The 17,217-nt window shown below is 52.8% G+C and overlaps 2 protein-coding genes across 6 annotated transcripts; one reads left to right on the top strand and one right to left on the bottom strand.

The window, feature by feature from the left end:
- Nucleotides 1-530: 530 nt before the first annotated feature.
- RBM22 (RNA binding motif protein 22) lies at nucleotides 531-8,978 on the top strand. 2 transcript variants are annotated; one of them, XM_076350508.1, is made up of 12 exons: nucleotides 531-654; nucleotides 1,397-1,450; nucleotides 2,411-2,440; nucleotides 3,487-3,619; nucleotides 3,924-4,024; nucleotides 4,192-4,364; nucleotides 4,939-5,139; nucleotides 5,661-5,825; nucleotides 6,253-6,341; nucleotides 6,882-7,013; nucleotides 7,713-7,869; nucleotides 8,761-8,978. In XM_076350508.1, the coding sequence occupies exons 1-11, from the start codon at nucleotides 601-603 to the stop codon at nucleotides 7,841-7,843; spliced, it is 1,263 nt and encodes a 420-aa protein (XP_076206623.1). In that variant the 5' UTR covers nucleotides 531-600; the 3' UTR covers nucleotides 7,844-7,869; nucleotides 8,761-8,978. The 2 variants fall into 2 exon arrangements, with proteins under 2 accessions (XP_076206623.1, XP_076206621.1); XM_076350506.1 differs by lacking the exon at nucleotides 8,761-8,978 and having other exon boundaries at nucleotides 7,713-8,143.
- Nucleotides 8,979-9,544: 566 nt separating this feature from the next.
- On the bottom strand, nucleotides 9,545-16,809 carry MYOZ3 (myozenin 3). 4 transcript variants are annotated; one of them, XM_076350511.1, is made up of 7 exons: nucleotides 16,637-16,809; nucleotides 15,648-15,753; nucleotides 15,078-15,241; nucleotides 14,725-14,799; nucleotides 14,486-14,633; nucleotides 14,020-14,191; nucleotides 9,545-11,130 (listed from the first exon to the last, which is right to left on the bottom strand). In XM_076350511.1, exons 2-7 carry the CDS (start codon nucleotides 15,676-15,678, stop codon nucleotides 10,968-10,970), a joined length of 753 nt encoding a protein of 250 aa, XP_076206626.1. In that variant the 5' UTR covers nucleotides 15,679-15,753; nucleotides 16,637-16,809; the 3' UTR covers nucleotides 9,545-10,967. The 4 variants fall into 4 exon arrangements, with proteins under 4 accessions (XP_076206626.1, XP_076206627.1, XP_076206625.1 ...); XM_076350512.1 differs by having other exon boundaries at nucleotides 15,648-15,734; nucleotides 16,663-16,809; XM_076350510.1 differs by having other exon boundaries at nucleotides 15,648-15,734; nucleotides 16,637-16,705.
- Between the last annotated feature and the right edge of the window lie 408 nt (nucleotides 16,810-17,217).

Here is a 17,217-nt window from a genome sequence, read left to right as displayed (position 1 = left end):
TGCATTGATTTATGATATTCTGAGCCCTCTAATTAGCTCGGTGAGTTTTTTCCCTCCCCGTAGGTGCTTGTAGGCGATAGGAAAGGTGTCGGCGTGTCCCCGCGTCAGTCCCTGCTCCCCGGAGCACTGGCCCCTCCGTCTCGCCCCTTCCCGACAGGCGACTGTTGCCTCACTGCTTGACGTCGTGTAGTGACTTTCAATAAAGCAAACGTGGCTCTCGGATTCTTTGCGCTGGTTCTTACGCTGCGGTTCGTTAGATGATGATGATGATGATAATAATAAAAAAGCCGAGCACCCCCCCCCTCCCGCTCCCAGTGGTCTCGTCCCCGCGGCCCCCGCCCCATCCCCTTGTTCCCGGTGGTTCCGCCCGCCCCTTTAGCTGAGCTCTATGGTTCGCCGTGCCTAGAGCGCCCCCCGTCCCCGCGACGCGCTGCTGACCTCACCGCCCCGCCTCGCTCTTCCCCTCCCCGGCACGCCGCTAGCGGAAGTGGCGTCACTTCCGGCTCCCGCCGCCTGCCGGGATCGAGGCGGAGCGGCGCGGGGGCTTCCGGCGGCTGAGGGGAGCGGAGCGGAGCGGAGCGGAGCGGGGGCCCCGCCGCCATGTCGACATCGCTGGGCTCCAACACCTACAACCGGCAGAACTGGGAGGACGCGGTGAGCCCGGGGGGCGACGGGGGAGAGGCGGGCCGGGCCTCGGCCGGCGGGGCCCTCCGCCGCCGTGAGGGGGGCGGGTGGGGGGCGCGCGGTGAGGCGGCCCTCGGGGCTGGGCGGCGGGCGGGTAGGGCGGGCGAGCGCGGGGACCCGCCCGGGGGACCTGCGGGTCCGGGAAGGGGCCGCCGCGGTTACCCAGGCCCTCCCTGCAGGCCGGAAAAGGGAGCGTGCGGCGCTGGGCCGTCCCCCCGCTCCCCGTCCCCCGCGCCGGGGTTTGGGGCGTCTGGTCGCTGGGGAGGTCTCACGGCAGCTGGGGGAGGGGGGGGGGGCTGAGCTGGGCCCCTCGTGTGCCCGTGGCCGCCTTCTGCAGAGCCGAGGCCTTTCCCGGGTGGGCACGCTGGGAACAATAGATGCTGAGGGATGCTGGTGGGGGGGTGGGGTGGGGTGTCGTCTGCAGCCGTCAGGTCGCTGGATAGCTACGGTCTCAAGAATGTGCTTTTGTTTGCTTGTTCTAAGTTTCACTTCACGCTGGAATAGCTAGCAGGTCGCGGTTCTTTCATGATTCGGGCCTCGGGTCGTGGCTTGCAGCTCCCCCAGTGAGTCTCTTTGAACGCGTCTTTTTGCATCTTCCGAAGGGTCTGGTTAGTTTAACTCGGTAGCGTTAGTTCAGAGTGCGATTTGAATGCTGTTGCGACGGGAGGGTTTGTTGCAAATTCCTGATTTCCTTTCTTCTTGCTCGATTCAGGACTTCCCTATTCTGTGCCAGACATGTCTTGGAGAAAACCCGTACATCCGAATGGTATGTGCCTGTTTGACCGTGCAGTCCTTTCCTCTGTGTTGGCCCTAGGACTGCTGGGTTTCGGGGGCTAAAATAAGCCTGGCTACAGGAGGAGATGCTGAGGTGCACGCGCACTCCTAACTAGTTGGTTCTGCACAACAGGATTTGGTTCCGGCCGTCGTTGGTATGTGATGTCATGGCATTAGGTATGCGATTTAAGAATAAATCAGTCAAAAAGGAGAGCGAGATAATACAGTCCAATGTCTGGAGTGCAGGAAATACTAGAAAACAAAGCTTGGTACCGGTAAATCGTGGGACATGGAGAACGGTGAAACAACTGCTGAAATATTAAATAGCTTAGCACGATTTCTAAAATGTGCGGGATGTGCGCCCGAGAACATAAGTTAAAGCTGTCTCATGCAGGCTGCCTGACGGTGGTTTAAATCCTTGTTTGTTTACCTTGGTTTCCTCTGTGCAGGATGAGTCAGTCCGTTTATGCTGCTTTTCTCTGTGCTCAGTCCGGTTGCGCGTGACCCACATTTAGGTTATCGTTCCTTCACGTTTCCATTCCACCACGTTTGCTGAGAGAGGTTGTGATATTTTTGTGAAGCGTAACCACGCTGCCGGTGTAGGTGATATTTCAAAACCTGCTTATTCTCATGTACTTATCTCATGTAACGGTATCATCTTTGCTTAAAAATAGCTATTAATGTTCCATTCCATTCCCCCCTTTCATCAGTACATGAGGTGGGGCTTATAATACTGTGTTTTAATGACTGTTTCTAAAACAAAAATGGATTGAGAGGTTTTTGGGGTTTTTTTTTTTTGTCCTGCCAAGGTGTAAGCCCAAAACATAGGGGTGGGTGAGTCTAAATGCAGCTCAATTAGGAAAAAAACACTGTGCTATAACATCAATTATATGTTTTATGTTGAATTAATGACATTTCATATTTTCTTTTATTGTTTTTTAATCTATTTCAGACCAAAGAAAAATATGGAAAAGAATGCAAGGTATGTTTCTTTCCTTTTGAAGAACAAACATTAAATTGGCGCACATCTAGGAATATTAAATTTTAATGTTAAAAAAATCCTGTCGGCTTCAGAAAATTGCTTATCTGGGTTAACAACTTAAAATGTTTATGTAACTGCATACGTTTTTAGGTCAGTCTACTGAGCGCTTTGTTAGATAAAGTCAGTCTTAAAGTAGTAGAATCATTGAAGACTGTTCAGACAGACAGGATTTGCTCATGTTTTTCAGAATTAGGTTTTACTAATATTGTTGTACTACATTTGAAGGTATCTCATAATTTTAAACGATTTCATATTTTCTCTTGCAAGTTTGTTTTTACTCGTAAGTGGTGCATAAATAACCGGAGTTCAGGTTTTGCTATGAATATGTTCTTCGTGGCTCGGTGGTGATTTGTGTTAGCTGTCTAAGAAATAAGCCATGTTTATTTCTGAGAGAGCAAGAAATATTTAGTGTTGTCTTCACTGAGGGAAATCAAAGAGGTTTTTTGCCCCTTTTATCAATTGTCATCTGAGGTAGGGTGAAGGTATGTGTTGAAATCTTGCTTCCCTTCCTCAAACTGTACATGCAGCAGAAGCAGATGGGTCATTCCGCGGGGTAAGACAGAGAGCAGTAGTCGTCTTCTGGACCAAAAGTCTTATAACCTCTCACTGGGCTTGCTGCTGTGCTGGTGACTGATTTACAAAGAATTGGCGATTTCTCTCTCTCATAGCTCTATACTGACATCTCCTGGAATGAAGGAGAATTTCTGTTTCCTTTGAGCAGATCTGCTTTCAGCATGCGGGTTATTGTAATAAATCAAAAAAACCGACAAGAAAAAAACCTTCCTGAAACTTTCTCCTGTCAAAGTAAGGCACCAAACAGAAACAAACGCTTCCCGAGGTCTGAATCTTAGCACTAAGGTGAAGAAGTTGTATTTATGCTTTGAAGAGAGTAGATGTGTTTGGACTTTAAGTTTCCGTGCAAGAACCAGAACGGTAACTTCATTGCTGTGTGACAGGGATACAAGCGTCGCCTTTCTGTCTTTCAGATTTGTGCCAGGCCTTTCACAGTATTCCGCTGGTGCCCTGGTGTTCGTATGCGTTTCAAGAAAACAGAAGTATGCCAGACATGCAGCAAGCTGAAGAACGTCTGTCAAACCTGTCTGCTTGACCTGGAATATGGTGTGTACCAAAAAATGTAAACTAAGAGAAGAGGCTGGTCTGCTTGCCTCTGAAACGAAAGTTGGTGAAATGTCTTTAAATGTGCGCGCGTAATTGGCACGGTTGTCTCTGGACAGTCTTTGAGAAGAACAAGTCTTGATGATCACACCTCTTCTGCGGTTCAGGGGCAGCGTGGTGTACCTGAGCAGTAGATGAGTTATTTCTGGCTAATGCAGGTTGCAATAACTATTTCTGTTCTTTCAGCTTGTGCTTCATACGGATTTGTTGGGTGGGGTTTTTTTTTTTTTGTTTTGTTTCATTGTAGGTTTGCCTATTCAAGTCCGGGATGCAGGACTCTCCCTTAAGGATGAAATGCCGAAGTCTGACGTCAATAAAGAGTACTACACCCAGAACATGGAACGAGAGGTAAGAGAGTGTCGTTACGATCGTGCTGTCCGTGTGTGGATGTGCATAGGGGAGGAAAGGGGAGGAATGACCTAGCTTATCTTAAAATCGTTTGCTTGCTCTGATTCTGTGCGTTAGTTTTCAATGGTGATATATACATAATTCTTTGTGTTTTAACTACTGTTTAGATATCCAATTCTGATGGCACTAGACCAGTTGGTGCACTAGGAAAAGCTACTTCTACCAGTGACATGCTGCTGAAGCTGGCTCGGACCACTCCTTACTACAAACGTAATCGTCCTCACATCTGTTCCTTCTGGGTAAAAGGAGAATGCAAGAGAGGAGAAGAGTGTCCCTACAGGTACAAATATAGCTTAAACAGTTAATCCGTTCACCACGGTCAGATACAGCTCCCCTTGGGGTTCGAAGAACAGGAAATGCTGCAGTGGACAGGAGACGCAACGCTGTGATTGGGGTCAGCGTGAAACTTGCGTTCTGCTGGCATGCAGCGCCAGTGAATTAACCTTTGTTGTGGCAAGTTCGTCTGCGAGGAATTAGCTGCGTGGTCTGGTAGTGTTTTGCCGAAGCAGTGACTGCAGCTCTTCTCTTGCCTAGTTCATTTTTTCCCTTTGTGGCGTCAGTCCCCTCAATCGGAGATCTTTGTATTTGAACAAGAGGCCGTTTGAAATCCAGCTCTTGTATTTTGTAGTGTTGAATGCTGAGCTGTCAGAAGTGCCGTTCATTCAGAACTCGAGGCAGTCCTGGCTGCAATTTAAGTTCTCAGGGCTTTTTGTTCCATTTTGGCATGTTTATGTGAACAGGGATAAGCATATAAGTGACCAGAGGCCTTTAGAAGGGAAGGTAGCAGTTTTAGTCATTTTAATCTGATGCAGCGCTGACTGGTGTTATGAAATGCTTTGTTTTCTGAACCTTAGACATGAGAAGCCTACAGATCCAGACGATCCTCTGGCTGATCAGAACATCAAGGATCGTTACTATGGAATTAATGATCCTGTGGCCGATAAACTTCTGAAACGAGCATCAACCATGCCTCGTCTAGACCCCCCTGATGACAAGACTATTACTACACTGTATGTTGGAGGGCTTGGAGATACTATCACTGAATCAGATCTCAGGTGTGTTGGTGAATTTGTATTGCCCTTGCCTTTTTACTTGATGCTTTGATTACTGCTGATCTTGAAGTGAGGAAATCTCTCTTGCAAGGGAAAAAATAAATCTGGTTTTCGGTTTTCCTTAATGGGGAACTGGTTGGTGGGCAAGTGCAGAGGAGCGCCAGCTTGTTGGAGAGCAGTGCCAGCTTGTTGGAGAACAGATAAACAGGCACATTTCAAACGCTTTGATTAAAATTTCTCTCTTTAAAGATGAGTCATCCTTCTGAGCTGTTGGGGATACTGTGTTACACTTTTCACAAGGAAGTCCGTAGCCTCTCTCTAGCTAGCTGCTGAGAAAAGCTGCTGTAGAGTTTTTATTGCTCCATACTTGCACAGCGGCGCAAGAGACTTTGATTTCTAATGGTTAGTCTGAACTGGTGATGGCAAAAAGAAAGGATCTGAGCATATCTGTTTCAGCACGTGAGATCCTACGTACCCTGCGGCTAGGAGGAGTGGGGTTTCATAATAATTTTTTTCCCCCCCAGAAATCACTTCTACCAGTTTGGGGAGATTCGGACGATAACTGTAGTGCAGAGGCAACAGTGTGCTTTCATCCAGTTTGCCACCCGGCAAGCTGCGGAAGTGGCTGCTGAGAAATCCTTCAACAAGCTCATTGTCAACGGTCGCAGGCTCAATGTCAAATGGGGAAGGTGAGTGTGGGAGGAGGGAGCCTTGTGGATACCGCCACAAGATTCTTCACTCAGTTAATCCTGCTCATCGAGACCGCATCGGACATTAAGTTGGAGTAGATACCGATTTGGTAAATACTTGGGGTCCTCTTACAGTTTGGGTTTCTTTCAGCAGTGGGATCTGGGTTGGAGATTACACAACTTGCACAAATTGTGTAAGGGATTTCCTGGTTGAGGGTTACAGATGAGTTTCTGTAGTTTTGCTTCTAATCCATCTCCTGTAAGCATTGTTTGTGCACTTTGTACTAGCTGTCTCTGATCTGCGAATTTTTCATCTTTGGCCTGAAGCAATGGATCTGGATTAGATAATGTGAAACTACTGCGGTGTGAATATCTGCTTATCCTGCTTTTTCTCATCCTTGTTCTCAAACTTTTGTCTGGTTTTTAGGTCCCAGGCAGCAAGAGGAAAAGAAAAGGACAAGGAAGGTACTACAGAGTCCGGGATAAAGCTGGAGCCAGTTCCAGGACTTCCTGGAGGTAAGGGAGTTGTTTTCACCTCTGAAACACTTAATGCTGACCTGCTTCCATGAGAGAGGCTGGTGTTAAACCTCTGAGAGCAGTAACGGAGGTCAGGGCGGTAGAGGCACTGGTGAGCCCAGAGCAGGCAGTTACAGTAGGTTTGCAGCGGACCCGACTAGGATGGGAGGGGAGCTTTGCCTAGAAGTGAATTCTTGGTGAAAAGAGAGTTCTTTATGTGATGAGTGAAAAGTTAAAGCTGAATTAAAGTTACTTAGGTCCGAGGTACTGGCAACACACGCTTTTCAAGGCTTGGTTAATGTTTTCCTAATCCACTGAGTGTTGTATGATGGAAAAAGCAAAGCTGGTTTCGGGTGAAGAAAAATGGTGACTGTTCCGGAGTTTCAGTGCGGTCCTGCCTCTCGCTCCAGTTCAGATGTGCAATAGTAGCAGCAGTTTGCCCTGGTGGAAGAACTGATTGCGCCTCCTCTCTGAAGGCAGATGCCTCTGCATATCTTGACTGAGAGATTTTTCCATAACCACCGTGTACTTTTTCTGCAGCTCTCCCCCCTCCTCCAGCTGCAGAAGAGGAGGCTTCTGCAAATTACTTCAACCTACCTCCAAGTGGCCCTCCAGCCGTGGTTAACATTGCCTTGCCACCTCCTCCTGGCATTGCTCCGCCACCACCTCCAGGTACTTGTGTTTCCCCTTCAAGTGGGGGTGTCTAACTTGGTGTTAGATGATCGAATCCTCCTTGCTCGGCTGTGCTGTAGCACTGATGCGTGCCCTGAGTTGATTTTCCTCATCCCTGATCATACAATGTAAACCGATGGTCTAAAATGAGCTGTCAGCACAGTTTAATTAAACTGAGCTGCCTGTTGTGGTATGTATTCACTTGCAAATTCTCAGGCATGTCAGAGATCCCTGTTACTGGTACTGAGACCTACACAGTGCTTTTGCTGGCTGTGTAAATGCCACGTTAACCTGAACTTCAAAGGGTAATTCTGCAGCTGGTTGAACACCAGCCTGTGTTTGACTGCGTGTGTATATATATCTGTCTGGGGACCCTCTTTCTATGGGTTGTCAGACTCTTGTGGATGTGTTTTGCTTTGCTCCACGGTTGAGTAGAAAGCATTTAGATGGGCATTAGACACCTGTCCAGTCCCCCACCAGCTTTTATCTGTGAGTAAGGGGGTGTGTTGGGTCAGGATTGTCCCCAGCTGTACTGGACAGAGGGGAAGGAGTTTGGGGATTTGAAGAATCATGGGAGGTGCGTACCTTTCTAAGGCACGGCTGTAAGCCAGCTGTTTTCTGGCGGTGGTTTCAAGCAGTAGTACGTCTGCATCGGTTGCTCTGTCGCTTTGTCTGAAGCTGCCGACTTTGTTTCTGCAGGTTTCGGACCACACATGTTCCACGCCATGGGGCCCCCGCCTCCCTTCATGAGGGCCCCGGGACCCATTCACTACCCATCTCAAGATCCCCAGAGGATGGGTGCCCATGCGGGAAAGCACAGCAGTCCCTAGCACATCGTGCCACCCTCATCGTTGAAGTAAATGCTATTTTCTAGTTACCATGGTAGCGCTATATGTTGAGCTGTGGGTGAGCTAGAGAAGCCTTATTTCCCTGCTTGCAGACACTGGGCAAGCTGAGCTCCGTGTCTCCGCTAGCTAGTCGGATCGTTGATACATCCCAGATCTTTCATGTAGTGTTGGTGGGGGGGGCGGGGGGGCAGACAGAAGGGCTGTCGGGGGGGGTCTGTGAATCAGGTGTACCAGAATTACAGTGCTATCCATGTATCCCGTTTGCACACTTTTGAAATAAACTTCTGGAAAAACAAAACCAAACCCTTTTCAAGGCCATTCGATATCCTCCATCTGAACACTATGGACTACTTAAGCGTAAGCAGAGACTCTTCCCTGTCAGGTAACTAATGACTTACTATTCTAAGGAGGTATTAAACCAGGACCGAATAAGAGCTGAAAAACAAGCTTATCAGACGTGCCAAACCCATGGCTTTGCCTTACTATTGCCACAGAATTTTCCTCCCTCCTTTTTCCTGACTTCTTGCTTAAAAAAACAAAAACAAAAACAAAAACAAAACCTTTTTTGGTGCTTCACTTCTAATCCTGCACGTCCTGAGCAAGGTAAGTGTTAGGTCATGCAAGCAGCCGGCGGGTAGCGCGGGCCTGAGGCGGAGTGACAGGTTAGCAGTTGCCTGTTTTAGCCTGGTGAAGGCCCCCTCAGTGGCCCCCAGGGGCTGGGCTTGTGTTGCTGACAGCTGCGGGGGGGGACACACGCTGCAAGCTTGTCCTGGGTATATTGGGAGCGTGATTAGGGCTTTCGAGGCCTGCGGATACAGTCTCCTCTTAAACTGTGAGATGGATCCCACTTCGTCCTGCTTTGCTAAGACAGGAAACTTTTCTTTCTGTGCTCCAACTAGAGTGTCTGTCCAGGACCAACCGTGTCCTGCGTGGAGCCTGCCGTTGAATAAGATGTATGTACACGTGGCTGGAGGATTTTAAGTTTATCTGTACGTCAGCTGCTTTCATGTAATGGATCTGTGGACATCTTTCTGTAAAGCAAAACATGATGGGACCTGTTCTGAAGCCTCATTTGCTTGTTTTAAAAAAAATACATTAAAATACTTGAATTTTTCAAGACTTTGCTTAGACTGCTTCCTGGAGCACAGTGTCTGAGGACTTTGATTTTTATTTGGCTGCTGCCGAAGCCAAGAAGCAGAGCGGGCAGTGACAGCGGGTCCACTTCTAGTTCTATGTGCTGTCCTGTACCACGCCACAGGGTCCCACCGATGCTGCCACCGAAGGGCTGGCAGCATCACACGTGCCTGCCAGGCTGTTGGAGGTGGCATAGCACACGTGGCACCAGGGGCACGGCTGGCAGGCAGGTTGGCTTTCCCTGGAGAAAGAGCTGGGCTTTGCAGGTGATTAGTTTAGTTTTCGTCAGGTAAGAGCCATCCCAGGGCGGCGTTGGAGGACGGGCACAGGCCTGCTGGCGGATCGGGGAGGGCTGCGGCGTTTGCCGCTGCTCTGGCTCCGAGTCTCTGCAGTCGGGGCCCGTGAGCGCTGTGCAGAGGGGTCTCGAATGCAAGCAGGCTTTACGTTACTGCAATTTATTTATTATTTCCAGCCAGGTCCCTAGGGGTACACGGCTTCTTCAGCTGATGGACAGAGAGGAGAGACATGGGTTTGGAACAGGACAGCAGCTGGGCATCATAAATTTTTAATGGTTAAGGAACAGCCCTTTTCTTTCCGTTTGCTTGTCCCCTCCTGCTTCTGTGGGAAGAACAGAGCAATAAAAGTTTCCTGCCTGGATGGTGTGTTGTGGCAGCAGAATCCCTGTGTGGGATTTCCTCTGCGCATCTGTCTGCACAGCCTTACAAATACACTTCACAAGCGAGGCAGCTGTTAACTGCATTTTTACCGCAAAATTTACTTGCCCAGTTTAACCACAGTGGTGGAAAAAGAAACTTTTATCCTGATGCTCCTGCTTTTTGCAAGATTAAATAAGGGTAACATTAAGAACCTGACAAAAGCAATTGTAGAAAGCCTGTATTAAGTTAGAGATTTTTGTTAGCGGTTAGCAGTGTTTTCCAGATGTTCTGATGACTGTCCTATAGACTGTTGTTAGCTGCGTGTCCCACTGAGTGTCACTGCTGAAAACGTTTGCGTAGTCGAATCCTCACTGCTGATTTTCGCGTTCACGGAGAAGCCTGTGCTTGCTCTGGAGTCACGGCTGCGCTGCTTTTCCTTCCCTCTGATGCTGAAGTTGCCAGAATACCCTGGCAGTATCTTTCAGACCGGTGCAGTTTTGCAGTGCAGCTGGTCCAGGCAGGGCCTGATCCTTATTGACTAACTATACGAAGCAAATTTGGCGTAAGTCGATCCAAGGGCTTGGACATTTAAGCAAGGCATGCGAATAGCAGTAGGAAGGGGAGAATAACAGCTGCCGAGTGCTAGCCAGTAGCTTGTGGAAAACAGGCACCAGTTTCCAACTCCCAGTGTTCCCCTCCCATCTATCCCGGCTGTGCTGTACATGTGTTGATAAACAGGCAGATGCCCGGTTCCTCATTTGTTTTTGTTGTCCAGCCAAGCCCAAGGTAATTGCTCTTAACACGCCAGTGCCTCCAGTAACTTGTTTCGCTGGTGTTCTTCAATTATCACCTCCTCCCGCTGTCCTGACCAGAACGACAGATGTAGAGTTGTCCCAAAGATGGAATTTCTCTGCAAAGGCACCAGCTGTCAGAGCAGGTCTTGTGTGTTGGTGAAGAAGCAGCGAGACAGCTTGGTGTGTTGCAGCTGGCGGTCCTGCCGTTTTCCATGAGGCGGGGAGGAGGACAGGCTGTCTGGGATGTTTTGTACAGGAGCTTACGGGGATCTGCTTGCATTAACTATGAGCACTTGGCTGATTAGCTTAGCACTAAACACCCTTGTGACAATGGCTGGTACGAGGGGAATTCAAAATGGTCCCAGACTTGAGCTTGTTCAAATCCCCTTGAAGTAGATGACAACCTGAGACCACTAGCTTAGCTTTCACGAAGAATACTCGCTCCCCTCTCCCCTACCGTGCGAAGTATGTTTGAGTCTAGCAATGAAAGCATCCGTGGCGATGGGGAAGGGAGCGCGCGTACTACAGCTCATCGCTTTCTGGTAGAATCCGCACCCAACCTTGCGGCACCCTGTTGAAGTTGGGTCTGTGGGCGATCGCCTCCAGAGCGCTCAGGTTATCCAGCTCCGCGGCAGGCACAGACAACAGGTTGCTGACCAGTGCTCTGTCAAATGGGGTGGGAGCCCTGCGGCATGAGAAAAAGCAGACTTAGCACGTCGCGAGGAGAGGTTGTGCATGCGGTAAAGCTGATGGAAAAAACAGGTCTGGATTTACTAACTCTGAGCCCAGCAGCAACCTAGCAATGCCCGTAGCAAATGACAACCCTCCTCTTCCTCCCCAGGGTGCCCTTAGAGTCTCTGCTAGCCCAGCGAGGTGCTTCTCTTGTACAGAGCCAACCTCAAGCTTTGGTGGGCCTGGAGAGCGGGGTTTGGCGCCTGAGCGCCAGTGGCTGTGCAGGGGAGGGAGGAAGCGCGTTCCTACCTTTACCATAGTCTCTCTTGATGGCCTCTGCCAACAGCAGTAGAGATGTTTTGCCTGTGAAGGGGGTTAGATTAAGAGCAGGTGATGGTGACAAACCCCCTGGTCTTTAGAAAATGACTTGTCTGCAGCTAATGTGTTCTGCAGAGGGCCGAGGCTGATAGTGCTGCCTCCTGATTGCTCTAGCACATGTGCAGGCAAATGTCTTTCTCTTGGCCCTGGCTCCAGTCTGCCTTTTGGGACAGCTTCTCTTGAACTATGACTAACGGGAGGAGCAGTGCAGGGGCAAGAGCTGTCATCCCTTTCTGGAGAAATGTGGAAAGGGACCGGGGAAGAGAGTGCCAGCCCCCAAAAAGCCAAGAATGTTGGTTTTGGAGCAGCACATGGAGGCTGAGCTATCAATGAGGCATAGCTGGGAATGTTTGCTTTGGGAAGCGCTGCTCGAACGTAACGTGGCACTGTTTTGCAACAGTGTCCTAGGGAGAAATAAGGAGGGGAAGGTAAATGAGAGAGGTTTGTTCCGGAAACTTTCTCCCTTTTGGGAAAAGACAGTTCTTTTCAAAGCTTGGTTTTCGCTGTCTCTTAAGGCAGCACACCTTAGCAAGGTGGCCAAAGGTGTTTGCCTCACAGCTTGAACATTTAAAGTTGGGAATAAATCAGCCTGCTTTAACGCAGTTGCTGTTGAGGTGGTGAACGTGCCCTTGCCCTGTGACCCATGTGAGCTGTGCTGGGATTCACCTAGCTTTAAGCAAGACCACTGGCTTCTCGCTAGCTGATTTGTTCCAAAAAGCTTGTTTTTCTGCAGTTTGGTATCTGATGAACTGAAAAGTGATTTAAAAGCCAACAGCTTGGAAGATCGTGAAAAGCCCAGTTAAAAGCAGGTTGGCTGAATCTTCATGCCTCAGTGAAGAATTAGAGGAGGTGGCGAGAGGCTTGGTGTTAAATTAGCATCCATCTGTATTAAATAACAGTTCAAGACTTTAAATAGAAAGGCAGCATGTGAGAGGGGAGAAATGGTACGGGGTAAAGCATTATTCAGAAACATGCCCTTGCTTCAGTCCCCGTCCCTAAATAAATACTGAGGCAGGAACATGGCTAAACGTTGAAAGAAAAGAGCCAAGTGTCTGCAGCAGCTCCGTGTTCTCCCCCTGTGGCACCTCCTCGGAGGTTACTGCCCCAGGAAAGCTCAAGATGGCTGAGTAACTGGGAAGGAGACCCTGAGGGAATAGCTAAGGCAGCCCCTTCGCTTCTCCACACTTGCCCATGGCTGCCCATGGGTTCTTGTCCCTTCTGTTAACCTCGTCTCCCTCAGCTCCACTCCAGTGCAAACCGGTGTGCTGCCACGCTATCACTGGCGTGGAAGGGGAAACACGGGGGGGGGGGGCTGAGTGTGGGGCAGCCTTGTGCTGTGCACCTCGCCAGGCCCCACGGCAAAGCCCCAGGGCTGAGGGAGAGGAGAGCAGCAAAGGGACGGTGGCAGCGCCATCTCAGCTCCACCGGCGGTCGGGCTGATCTCTGCCCTTTGGGACGTGGTTTCCATGCAGAGGGACTGTAGTTCCCTGCAGCCCCTTCTGCCAAGCGTCCAAAGCGCAGCGGTCATCTCCCCCGTGACTCAAATCCAACCCTGGTGCGGGCTCAGGAAAGCTGCCATCTGCAGAGGCCCAGCACCATGGTTGATGCCATGTCTGATGGGGAGCAGTGCTGTGTCCTGGTAGGGAGCTCCAGTGGGAGCTTGCCTACTGGAAGGTGACTTTGGCAAGGCCACCGAGGCTAATGTACTTTCATCCTCATGAAAGAGGCTTCCAGTGAGGAGGAGAGCCAGGACCTCCCTTTGCAGAATCCCTGGGATGATGTTCAGCTTAAAAGTTCCCATTATTCTATCTTGGGCTGCTGGTGCTTTGCTGTCACCACATCTCCATCTCCTGAATGCCCACCAAACACCTCTCCAGAGTGGAGATTTTCCTTGGCCATCTCTGCTCCCAACCTCGACCCCAGTGTAATTTGGAGGTGCACAGGAGGCGCAGGGCATGGAGCTTGCCAGGCTGAACCACCATAAATGGACCTGGAGACTTCAATCTCAAGCAGGTGTTTGGAAGGAATATGGTGACCTTTTAGCACCTTGTGGGAAGATTAACCTTATACCCCCACCGCTTCCAGCAGCTGCTTGGATACCTTAAGGAAATTAGGAGAGAGACTTGGCAGTGTCTGTGCTGTTCCTCCACCCAGCCCAGAGCTAAGCCCAGCTGGGAACAGCAGTGATTCCTTCTCCAGGACTGTGTGCATGAGAATTTCTCCCAAATTTCAGCCATCATCCCTGAGGTTACCCCGTGAGACCAAGCTGCTTAAGGCTGCACAAGCCCAGTGGTGGAGCTGAGACGAGATCTGGGGAGCTGCTGGAGGCAGGGACAGATGAGCAGTGGAGGCACGGAGGAGCTCCTGAGCAGGAAAAGAGCAACATGAGCCCTTGCTGCTCTGCTGTGGTGTATAAAGAGGGCATGGACCATTGCATTCCCCTGGCAGTGTGGTAGGTGCTTCTTGGGGCTGAAGGGCCAAGGGATGGACAGGCTGGTGGTGCCTGCACCTCGGCCAGCATTACCTGTTGAAGCTCCTGAAGGCCCATGGAGAGGGTCTCACGGGTGGCTGGTTCTCACCATGCACAGTGTTGTCCTTGTCACCGAGGAGCTCCTGCCATGGGGAGCGGTAGCCCTTGGGGATGGCGGTGACGTTGAACTTCTCCGGGGGGATCTCTTTGAGGGGCCCTGAGTATCCTGCGTGGGGGGAGAGACAGCGTGGGCTGCTGTGGCTGCAGCCGGGCTGGGGCAACGTCCCGGGCAGGGGAGAGGGGGCTGGGAACAGCCCTGCCTTCGCACAGCCATGGAGGATCTGCTGTTGGGGGCAGGGTTCCGTATGTATGACATAAATATATGTTATATATTTTTATATATATAAATTCTGGGGAAGGGTTTTGGGGAGGACCCCTCAGCAGGCAGCAGCTTGCTGCCTCCAGCCCCGCATTACTGAGGCTACAAGGGTGTTGGCTTTGGGGTGTAGGTGGCATTTACCCGGGGCCAGAGCATCAGGGTTGAGGACTTTGCTCATCTGCAAGACTTTCTCTGTCTTCTTGGGCACTTCGGGGGGGCCACCCTGGGGCAACGCTGCCACGTGGAGCTCGGAGTGATAACTCTGCTGGCCCCCGGCGTCCTCCTCTGCCTGCGGAGGGGACAGTCAGTGGGGCGCAGGGAGCTCTCCCTGCCCCGGTCGGGACTCAGGAGGCACCTTGGAGCTTCCTCCACCTACTCACCATCCACTCGTTTGCCGTTCCCTCTGGGTCGCCTTTCTCGGTGCGGTGTGAGCCACCTGCCCCCAGCCCTGGGAGCTGCAGGAGGCAAAGAGAGAGGTTTAGTGGGTGCAGAGAGGGACCGGCACCCTTGCTCTTCAGTGGATGCTGACCCTGATGCTTGCCCATCTCCATGCCCAGCCCACCAAGCCATGTCTGCTCTCCCTTTGTCTCGGCGTAGCGGGCAGCTGAGCATGGCTGCCCTGCTGAGGCAGGGCATGACCCCCAGCCCCACGAGGAATTGCTTCCCTGCAAAGGCTGCGAGAGCTGGGGAAGGGCTGTCCTGCTTGGAGCCGGGAGATGAGCCGCAGACCCACCTCCCTGTAGCCGCTGGGATGCTCAAAGACAAAGCGCTGCATCCGCCTCTGGCGCTGCTGGAAGAGCTGGGAGCCGCGGTTGTTCCGCAGGGAGAGCTCCTCGATCATCAGGTCCTGCGGCGTGCTCACCTTCTTGCCCAGGTCCAGCCGGGGCACTGGGGAGGCTGGGGGAGAGCACAGCTACAGCTGAGGCTGCTGCAGCGCTGGGGACCCCCGTGCCCCAGCGCAAGGACAGCGTGTCCCCTCACCGGGGTCCCTGTCATGCGGCTCAGCCATGTGCCCACGCCAGGAGCTGCCCCAGGGACTGGTGCTTCTTTGGTGGGGGGAATTGTCAGGGAGTTATCTCAGCTCCAGAGGCTCAAACAGCCTCTCCTGCTCCCTTCTGGACCCCTCCAGCCTTCAACACACAATTGCCACCCCTTGGGGCTGTAGTGCAAGAGGGGACCAAGAAAGCAGGCACAGAGGCCCTGGGGAGCGGGGCCAGTGGCTTCAACCAGAGCTGGGTCTGGCCCCTAGGCAGAGGGGGCAGCACTGCCCTGCGACCGGTGGCCCCCCAAGCCTCCCCCTTACCGTCTTCAGGGCCTGGTCTCATGATGGCCATCACTTGCTGCCGCGCTCCCAGGGCAGCTTTGTGGGAGGGGGACGGATCCTGCCCGGCTGGAAGAGAGAGGCAGCCCTGGGGTGACACCAAGCATGGGGATGCATCAGCCCCCGGCATGCAATGGGGAGAGGCCAGGCTTCGGCTGAGCATCTCCCCCAGACAGCATTATCCCTGAACACTTCCCCTGGCCAGCATCTTCCCCACACGACCCTCCACTCCCTTCAATAGATGTAGGGAAATGTCCAAAGCATGCCACCCCTCAGCCCCTCCTTCTTGTCTTCCCTCTCTGCCTTTCTTTAGGGCAGAAAATGGCCCCGGTTCTGTCCTTGCCTCATGCCCTGAGCCCCCTCGGAGCAGCACCCGCTGCCCACAGCCTGCCGGGTGAGCGGGAGCCCTGGCAGCCCCCCCCAACAACACCTCTGCCTCAGCAGAGCTATTTTCAGCTGTTGGCCCCGAGGCTGTGGGAGCCACAACCCTGACCCCGCCGGGGAGCTGGCCAGCCTGGCCAGCGGCAAGATGGGGCGCGAGGCCGCTGGGCTGGGTCGCTTCTTTGCGGGGAGGCAGCTGGAGACCAGCCCTGGTCTGAGCCCCCCGGGATGCACACCCGCAGCAGCACCCTCCCGCGCAGCCGGGGCATTCAGCTCAGCGAGTGCGAGGAGCGGGGCAGTGGCTCGGCCCTGTTTGGTGCATCTGGCGTCCCTCAGCTCGGGCTGATGCTGTGCAGCTTCCCCTAAGAGTCCTGGAGAGCAGGGGGTCCCCGCAGGGCCACAGCTGTGGCTGCCTGGCACGCAGCTCCCTGCCAGCTCCGAGTTCAACATTAACCATCCGCACAGCAAGCGTGGGACCCGTGCCCCATCCTTCCCTCGACCCCCCCCTCTGGGGAGACCATACCCTGACCCCCACGGTGGCGATGTCCCCGCCGCCAAGGCTGGGATGTCCCCAAGCCCCGTGCACCCACCTGCTGACCCCAGCGTGGGACCTCACCTCCCCTACCAGGCCAGGAGACACCCCAGATGCCGGGGACCGAAGATGCTCTCCTGCTGCGCTGGGGACGAGACCAAAGCCAAGCTGCGGCCACCAGCGCTCGGTGGCCCCGGCTGGCCCTCTGCGGCAGCCCCAGGCTCCCTGCTGCTCACCCCGACCCGTGCTGGGCTCCAGCCCAGATGCCAAGGTCCAGCCGCGGGACAGCAGTTATTTCTGGCTGAGAAAGGGGGCGGAGCAGGGCTGACCCCTGGGGACCGGGATGCCATCATCCCGGCACGGCGCAGGGCTGACCCTTGGGGACCGGGATGCCATCATCCCGGCACGGCGCAGGGCTGACCCTTGGGGACCAGGATGCCGTCATCCCGGCACGGCGCAGGGCTGACCCTTGGGGACCGGGATGCCATCATCCCGGCACGGCGCAGGGCTGACCCTTGGGGACCGGGATGCCGTCATCCCGGCACGGTGCAGGGCTGACCCTTGGGGACCGGGATGGTGGCCATGCAAGCAGCGGTAGGAGGTGACCATGTGCCACATGTGCCCAGGCCACCTCGGGGA

This window comes from Aptenodytes patagonicus, chromosome 12 (assembly GCF_965638725.1).
Source record: "Aptenodytes patagonicus chromosome 12, bAptPat1.pri.cur, whole genome shotgun sequence".
NCBI classification, from domain to species: domain Eukaryota; kingdom Metazoa; phylum Chordata; class Aves; order Sphenisciformes; family Spheniscidae; genus Aptenodytes; species Aptenodytes patagonicus.
Note: the sequence above shows the minus strand (reverse complement) of the source record. Positions and strands in the feature narration are given on the sequence as shown.